The sequence below is a fragment of the Chlamydotis macqueenii genome, chromosome 8 (genome assembly GCF_036417535.1).
Source record: "Chlamydotis macqueenii isolate bChlMac1 chromosome 8, bChlMac1.mat, whole genome shotgun sequence".
NCBI lineage: Eukaryota > Metazoa > Chordata > Aves > Otidiformes > Otididae > Chlamydotis > Chlamydotis macqueenii.
The window spans coordinates 1,691,658-1,700,328 of NC_141563.1; the positions used below are offsets into that span (position 1 = coordinate 1,691,658).

General features: G+C 54.9%; 1 protein-coding gene across 1 annotated transcript; it reads right to left on the reverse strand.

The window, feature by feature from the left end:
* Positions 1 to 3,254: 3,254 nt before the first annotated feature.
* On the reverse strand, positions 3,255 to 4,190 carry LOC147599806 (olfactory receptor 14A16-like). Its single transcript, XM_086753474.1, has one exon. The coding sequence runs from the start codon at positions 4,188 to 4,190 to the stop codon at positions 3,255 to 3,257; it is 936 nt and encodes a 311-aa protein (XP_086609600.1).
* Positions 4,191 to 8,671: the final 4,481 nt, after the last annotated feature.

Sequence of the window (8,671 nt, forward strand, 5' to 3'; positions counted from 1 at the left end):
CTCTCTAAACTAGAGAGATATGGGTTTGATGGACGGACCACTCGGTGGATAAGGAGTTGGCTGGATGGCCGCACTCAGAGAGTGGTGGTCAACGGCTCAATGTCCATGTGGAGACTGGTCACGAGTGGCATCCCTCAGGGGTCCGTGCTGGGCCCGGCCCTGTTCAACATCTTTGTCGGTGACATGGACAGTGGCGTAGAGTGCACCCTCAGCAAGTTTGCCGATGACACCAAGTTTTGTGGTGCCGTCGACACGCTGGAGGGGAGGGATGCCATCCAGAGGGACCCTGACAGGCTGGAGAGGTGGGCCCGTGCCAACCTCATGAAGTTCAACCAGGCCAAGTGCAAGGTCCTGCACCTGGGTCATGGCAATCCCAGGCACAAATCCAGGCTGGGCGGGGAATGGATTGAGAGCAGCCCTGAGGAGAAGGACTTGGGAGTGCTGGTGGATGAGAAGCTCAACATGAGCTGGCAGTGTGCCCTTGCGGCCCAGAAGGCCAACCGCATCCTGGGCTGCATCAAGAGGAGCGTGGCCAGCAGGTCGAGGGAGGTGATTCTCCCCCTCTACTCTGCCCTGGTGAGACCCCACCTGGAGTACTGTGTCCAGTTCTGGAGCCCCCAACACAAGAAGGACATGGACCACTTGGAGAAGGTCCAGTGAAGGCCACGAAGATGATAAAAGGGCTGGAGCACCTCTCTTATGAGGACAGGGTGAGAGAGTTGGGGCTGTTCAGCCTGGAGAAGAGGAGGCTCCGGGGAGACCTGATAGCGGTCTTCCAGTACCTCAAGGGGGCCTACAAGAGAGAAGGGGAGAGGCTGTTTAGTAGGGCCTGTTGTGCTAGGATGAGAGGTAATGGTTTTAAAATAGAGGGGGGTAGATTTAGATTAGAAATTAGGAAAAAATGTTTTACAATGCGAGTTTTGGAACACTGGAACAGGTTGCCCAGAGAGGTGGTGGAGGCCCCATCCCTGGAAACGTTCAAGGCCAGGCTGGATGAGGCTCTGAGCAACCTGATTTAGTCAGGGATGTCCCTGCTCCTTGCAGGGGGGTTGGACTAGATGACCTTTGAAGGTCCCTTCCAACCTTAACCATTCTATGATTCTATGATTCTATAACCTTCCCCCACCCCTCCCTCTTCCCGTGGTTAACATTATCTCTACTACCTCCCCTCCCGAGCGGCACAGCGGGGGTGGAAAAAGGGAATGGAGGTTGCGGTCAGTTCATCATGCGTTGTTTTACGCCCCTGTGTCATCGCTGGGGGAAGGACTCCTCGCATTCCTCCTCTACTCCAACGTGGGGTCCCTCCCACAGGCCACAGTCCTTTGTGAAACTGCCCCAGCGTGGGTCATCTCTTCCACGGGGTGCAGTCCCTCTAGAACAGCTGTCCCAGCGGGCCCTCCACGGGCCACAGCCTCCTTCAGGCCTCCACCTGCTCCAGCGTGGGGTCCTCCACGGTCTGCAGGTGGATCTCTGCCCCTCTGTGGACCTCCATGGGCTGCAGGGGGACAACCCGCTCCACCATGGTCTTCACCACGAGTTGCAGAGAAATCTTGGCCAGGAGCCGCGTTACTCCTCCCCCTCCTTCTTCACTGACCTTGGCATCTGCAGCCATTCCTCACAACAGGCTGGCAGACGCCTCTCAGGATCCTTTTTACATCTTATTCACTTCAACTGCTCATCTCCTCTCCACTTCTTGCAGCCAGGCCGGGCCGAGTTGGGCCCAGTCGGCTGCCCGGTGGGAGGCCAGAGGGTGAGGCCTGCAAGGCCCACAAGGCTCGTGCCTCCCCCTCTCTGCCCCCCGCTCAGCTGCTTCACATATTCTCTCCCTCTTTTCCTGTTTTTCCCCTACTTAAATATGCTATCGCAGAGGCGTTATCACGGGACATTCTGCTACCAATTGGCTCGGCCTTGGCCAGCAGCAGGTCCGCCCTAGGCCCTGCTGAGCCCACGAAACAAAGGGGAGCAACTTCTAGCAGTTTCCTACAGAAGCCCCCCCTCACTACCAAAACCAGAACATGGGGTTATTAAAAAATCACTTGCGGTAGCATTTCAGATCTGTCTCTTGTGGACGTTTACTTCTTCAGGGGTCTGATCTTCCTCTAGATGAACTTTAGTCATTCACCCATGCTCTCCTTTCCCTTGGCGATTTCAGCAGTTTCCCAACTTCTGACTGAATTTGTGGTGGAACTAACATTCCATCCTTTGCTAGACATGTTAGTCCTTGACACATACCAGCCCCTGATAAGCTTAAGTGAGCTTCAAGGCAAACAGGATTGTTAGGCATTCTCTAACAGACAGTCAGTCTCCTAAATCAAGTGATATTTAGCAGACCGTTAATTCCCTGTATCAGCAGAGCACAGAGCCTGGATCTCAGGGAACGAACCCGGCCTTTTGAGGGCACTGGCAGGAGGGATCCCACGGAGGCAGTGCCAGGGCCCTGAGAGCATCCATAGAATTCATGGCCCTGACCAGCCTCAGCTGGGGCCTTCTCCCACACCTCTGTCTGTGGGCGCACCGACTGGACAAGGGGAAACATAACCCCCATTTTTAAGAAGGGCAACAAGAAAGACCCAGGGCACTACAGGCCAGTTAGTCTCATCTCTGTGTCTGGCATGGTTGTGGAGCAGATTGTCCTGGAAACTCTGCTAAGGCACATGGAAAAGAAGGACATGGAAAAGAAATACATGGAAAAGAAGACAACATGTCCAAGGGGAGACTGGTGACAAGTGACGTTCCTCAGGGGTCAATATTGAGACTGACGCTGTACAGTATCTTTGTTGATGACAGGGACAGTGGGACAGAGTGCACCCTCAGCAAGTTCATCAACAACACAAAGCTCTGTGGTGCGTCAGCACACTGAAGGGTAGGGATCGCATCCAGAGGGACCTTGAAAGGCTGGAGAGGTGGGTCCATGCATGGCTCATGAGGTCCAACAAAGCCATGAGAAAGGTCCTGCACATTGGTCGGGGCAATCTCACGAGTTCCCTCACTTTTACCCTTCCAATTCTCTCCTCCATCCTGATGTGGGGGAGTGAGCGAGCGGCTATGTAGTGCTGAGCTGCCTGCTAGGGTTAAACACACCAGTACTTTGGGATAGTAGCTCAGAAAAAAAAAATGTTCCAAGTCAAGAAGTGGGATAAATGTTGCTATTTTATTGCAATTAATATTATCACAGCTATTAAAAAAAAAAAATCCAAAAGGAAGGAAAGGTAGTGGTGACATTTCCTGAGAGTCTTGTCAGCTGTATGGGTACCTTAATGATGCTGAAATAGTATGTATTCAAATATTTTCCTCAGGGAATCTTTGACTTCTTTGTTGCTGATGCTGTAGATGAGGGGGTTCACTGCTGGAGGCACCACCGAGTATGAAACAGCCACCACCAAATCCAGGGATGGGAAGGACATGGAAGGGGGCTTCAGGTAGGCAAATGTACCAGTGCTGATAAAGAGGGAGACCACGGCCAGGTGAGGGAGGCACATGGAAAAGGCTTTGTGCCGACCCTGCTCAGAGGGGATCCTCAGCACGGCCCTGAAGATCTGCACAAAGGACACAACAATGAACACAAAACAGCCAAAAAATAAACAGGCACTGACCAGAAGAAGCCCAACTTCCCTGAGGTAGGAGTGTGAGCAGGAGAGCTTGAGGATCTGGGGGATTTCACAGAAGAACTGGTCCACAGCATTGCCCTGGCAGAGTGGCAGTGAAAATGTACTGGCCGTGTGCAGGAGAGAATTGAGAAACCCACTGGCCCAGGCAGCTGCTGCCATGTGGACACAGGCTCTGCTGCCCAGGAGGGTCCAGTAGTGCAGGGGTTTGCAGATGGCAACGTAGCGGTCATAGGCCATGATGGTGAGGAGACAGTACACTGTTGAAATGAAAACAACAAAAAGAAAGACCTGGGCAGCACATCCCAAGAAGGAGATGGCCCGGATGTCCCAGATGGAATTGTCCATGGCTTTGGGGACAGTGGTGGAGATGGATCCCATGTCAAGGAGGGAGAGGTTGAGGACGAAGAAGTACATGGGGGTGTGGAGGCGGTGGTCACAGGCTATGGCAGTGACGATGAGGCCGTTGGCCAGGAGGGCAGCCAGGCAGATGGCCAGGAAGAGCCAGAAGTGCAAGAGCTGCAGCTCCCGCGTGTCTGCAAATGCCAGGAGGAGGAAATGGGTGATGGAGCTGCTGTTGGACATTTGGTCCCTCTGGGCAGAGGGGCGCTTTCTGTGTGAGCAAAAGACAGCGAAAAGCTAGGACAGACATTTCTCAGCAAAGCCTGTCAAGTTCTTGCAGAATTCCCCCCTTGTCTGAGGTGTGCGCTGGTTGAGTGTGCTGTGAGGAGCCAGAGCCCTGCCCGTGTGCTGCTGAGGAGTCAGCTTTGCTCTGCTGCAGTGGGTGCGCAGGAGCTGATCTGTGACAGCTCTGATGTTCACAGGAGATGTGAACAGAGTGCAGAGCCAGCAGACCCACAGTGTCCATCAGTCTTGTTCCCAGCTGCCCTGCACTTTCACAGGCGGAGCCTCAAAGAGGACTTCACACACAAATTAATATTAAACAAACCCAGAAACCTGATGACAGCTGGGTACTCCAGTTTCACAGGTCAGATCTGCAAATTCGTCTCTTTCCCAGCCCAGAGGTGGAGTTGTGATGCAGAGAGCAGGACCCTGCTCCTCACAGGAGAAGCAAAGGACTCTGCGAGGAGAGCGCTGACGCCCAAGGAAAGGCTCAGCACTCCCTAGGAGCCTGCAGGAGAGCTGTGCCTCTCCGGGGGCAGCTGGCAAACCCAGCAGGGCAGGCAAAGCAGACAGTCAGGGGTCCCGAAGGTGAGAGGGTCTGAAGAGAGAGTCAGGTCATTGCCCAGCAGACCCTGCTCACAAAACACCTCCAGTGAGAGACCAACAGAGAGCTGCCTGAAGGCAGCCTCCCCCAGTGCTTGTTGGCAGTGTCCTCCCAGCCCTTGTCCACGTCTCTGTTGCCTGGAGCTGTTCCTCTGTCCCCGGGTCACCTCCCTGTCCCTGCTGACAGACCCCATCCCACCCGCTGTGTGCTGGGCTCTGCCCTGCAGACCCCTCCCAGCAGCAGGGCAGTGCCCAGGGGCATCTGTGTGTGTGCAGGCACTGCTGGGAACCTCAGACCAACCCTGGTGAGGATGGAAAAGTGATGCTGATCTGTCTGTAAGCCGCGGTGTGTTCATTCATGATACTCCCTGCTTTATTCAGCTCTGGCTAAAAGTCTCCTGGGAATGTCCTCAGCGTGATCTGCAGCTGTGAGCAGCCCTGACCCACACAGCACCCTCTCAACAGCACAAGGACTCTGCCATCCTGTGGGTCTCTCCTTCCCCCCACAGCTTCTCCCCACAGCAGCGCTGGGAGCTCCCCGGGCAGGCTGAGTGCTGAGCCTGGCAGGCGGCAGAGTCCCTGCCCCAGCACACAGCCCCTGGGCTGCAGGGACCCTGCTCTGAAGGACAGCCCTGGGCACCGCTGCCTGCACACCCGCCTGCACAGCCCTGCAGCCATCCCTGGGAGAAGGCAGCCGTCGTGCCCTGTCCCTCTGATGCTGCAGCAGGGAAGCCCTGCTCCAAAGCACCAACTTCCCCTTTGAGAAACCGAGAGCCCTCTTGACACATCCCATAAACTGTCAGATGCACAAGCTCTGGGAGATCTCTCCAGGAACAACAGCTAAATTGCCCTGCACCCAGAGACTTTACCACACAGAGGGCTCTGAAGATTCCTCCTCACTGACCTCTCAGCATCCTCCCGCTCTCAACTGCCTTTAAGTTCTCTCCGCCGCTGCCTCTCTGCAGCGCTGCCCACTTGCCATCAGCTCCCTCCATGCCAGGAGCCCAGCCCAGCTCAGGAGCAGAGGCCCAGCCCAAGGCGGCACTTTCTCTGTCCCCTCGGGGCTCCCTCCAGCTGTCCCTGGGGCTGCAGGGGAACCTGCTGCCAAACACCCTGCAGCCACCACGGGGGTTTTGCTCCCGCACCTGGGGGGGGACACTTCTTTCCTACAGTGTCCTTTCTCCCATTGGAGAACGTTTTAGGCCCAAGCATCACCGTATCATTGTCCCATCTTTAGAGAGGACACCCAGACAGGGACAGGGAATGATCTCATTCACCGTTGCTGAGGGATGGCATTCAGCCCCAGGCCCTGGCTGTAGTCCACAGCTGCCCCCCATGCCCAGCACAAAGCCACAGGCAGTGGGATATCTGGTGATCTGGACGAGCTGGATGGATGGGCTGGTGATAATTGCTTGAGGTTCAACAAGGCCAAGTGCCAGGTCCTTCACTTGGGTCACAACAGCCCCGTGCTGCGCTACAGGCTTGGGGAAGAGTGGCTGGAAATCTTCCTGCTGGAAAGGGTCTTGGGGCTGCTGGTAGACAGCTGGCTGAACATGAGCCAGCAGTGTGCCCAGGTGGCCAAGAAGGCCAACAGCATCCTGGCTGGTATCAGGAAGAGTGTGTACAGCAGGAGCAGGGCAGTGATTGTGCCCCTGTGCTTGGGACTGGCAAAGCTGCACCTTGAATACTGCGTGGAAGTTTGGGCCCCTCAGTATCAGATCGTGCCTGACCAATTTGGTGGCCTTCTATGACAGGGTGACAGCATCGGTGGACAAGGGACATCATCTGCCTGGACTTGTGCAAGGCATTTGACACGGTCCCGCACGACATCCTTCTCTCTAATCTGGAAAGACATGGGTTTGATGGACGGACCACTCGGTGGATAAGAAATTGGCTGGATGGCCGCACTCATAGAGTGGTGGTCAACGGCTCAATGTCCAAGTGATGACCAGCGATGTGTGGTATTCCTCAAGGGCTGGTATTGCTCTCGGCCTTTTCAACACTTTGACTTGTTCAGGACGCTTGTTGCGAGGGTCCCTTGGGAGTCGCTCCTTAAGGGTAAAGGGGTCCAGGAAGCCTGGACGCTCCTCAAGATGGAGATCTTAAAGGCACAAGAACAGGCTGTTCCTGAATGCTGTAAGGCGAGCCGTAGGGGAAGAAGACCGGTGTGGATGAACCGGGAACTATTGTTGAGGCTCCGGAAGAAAAAGAGAGTCTATGTCCTCTGGAAGAAGGGACAGGCTACTTGGGGAGATTACAAAGAAGTTTCTAAGGTATGCAGGGAGGAAGTTAGGAAGGCAAAAGCTCAGCATGAACTCAGATTGGCCACTGCAGTAAAAGAGAACAAGAAATCCTTTTACAAATACATCAGTGGTAAGAGAAGAAATAAGGAGCATTTACACCCTTTACTTCATGCAGCGGGGAATGTGATCACTGAGGATAAGGAGAAGGCTGAGGTCCTCAACGCCTTCTTTACTTCTGCCTTTAATAGGCAGATCAGTTATCCTCAGGGCACTTTATGCCCTAATCTGGAAGTCTGGGATGCCAGGCCGAGTACACCCCCTGTGGTACAGGTGGAGACAGTTAGAGAGCTCCTTCTCCATCTGGACTGCCACAAGTCCATGGGACCGGACGGGCTCCATCCTAGGGTGCTAAGGGAGTTGGTGGGGGTGATTGCCGAGCCGCTCTCGGCCATCTACCAGCGGTCCTGGTTATCTGGGGAGGTCCCGGAGGACTGGAGGCTTGCCGATGTGACTCCCATCTACAAGAAGGGCCGTAAGGAGGATCCGGGGAACTACAGGCCTGTCAGCCTGACCTCAGTACCTGGGAAAGTTATGGAGCAAATCATCTTGGGTGAGATCACTCGGCATATGCGTGGCATCCAGGGGATCAGGCCCAGCCAGCACGGGTTCACGAAAGGCAGGTCGTGCTTGACCAACCTCATTTCCTTTTACGACTGGGTGACCAAACTGGTGGATGAAGGAAAGGCTGTTGATGTGGTCTACCTGGACTTCAGCAAGGCCTTTGACACGGTCTCTCACAGTATTCTCCTAGGGAAACTGGCTGCCTGTGGACTGGGTAGGTATACCCTTCTTTGGATAAAGAATTGGCTAGGGGGCCGTGCCCAGCGGGTGGTGGTTAATGGAGTCAAGTCCAGCTGGCAGCCTGTTACAAGTGGTGTCCCCCAGGGGTCGGTACTTGGGCCCATCTTGTTCAATATCTTTATTGATGACCTAGACGAGGGGATTGAGTGTACCCTCAGTAAGTTTGCAGATGACACCAAGTTGGGTGGCGGTGTTGATCTGCCTGAGGGTAGGGAGGCCCTTCAGAGGGATCTGGATAGGCTGGATCACTGGGCTGAGCTGAATGGCATGAGGTTCAACAAGGCCACGTGTCGGGTCCTGCACTTTGGCCACAATAACCCCATGCAGCGCTATAGGCTCAGAGCTGAGTGGCTGGAGGACTGTGAAGAGGAAAGGGACCTGGGGGTGTTGGTTGATGCTCAGCTGAACATGAGCCGACAGTGTGCCCAGGTGGCCAAGAGGGCCAACGGCATCCTGGCCTGCATTAGAAATAGTCTGGCCAGCAGAAGCAGGGAGGTAATCATCCCCCTGTATTCGGCACTGGTGAGGCCGCACCTTGAGTATTGTGTTCAGTTTTGGGCCCCTCACTACAAGAAAGACATTGAAGCCCTGGAACGTGTCCAGAGAAGGGCAACAAAGCTGGTGAGGGGTCTGGAGCACAAGTCTTATGAGGAGCGGCTGAGAGAGTTGGGATTGTTTAGTCTGAAGAAGAGGAGGCTCAGGGGAGACCTCATTGCACTCTATAGCTTCCTGAAG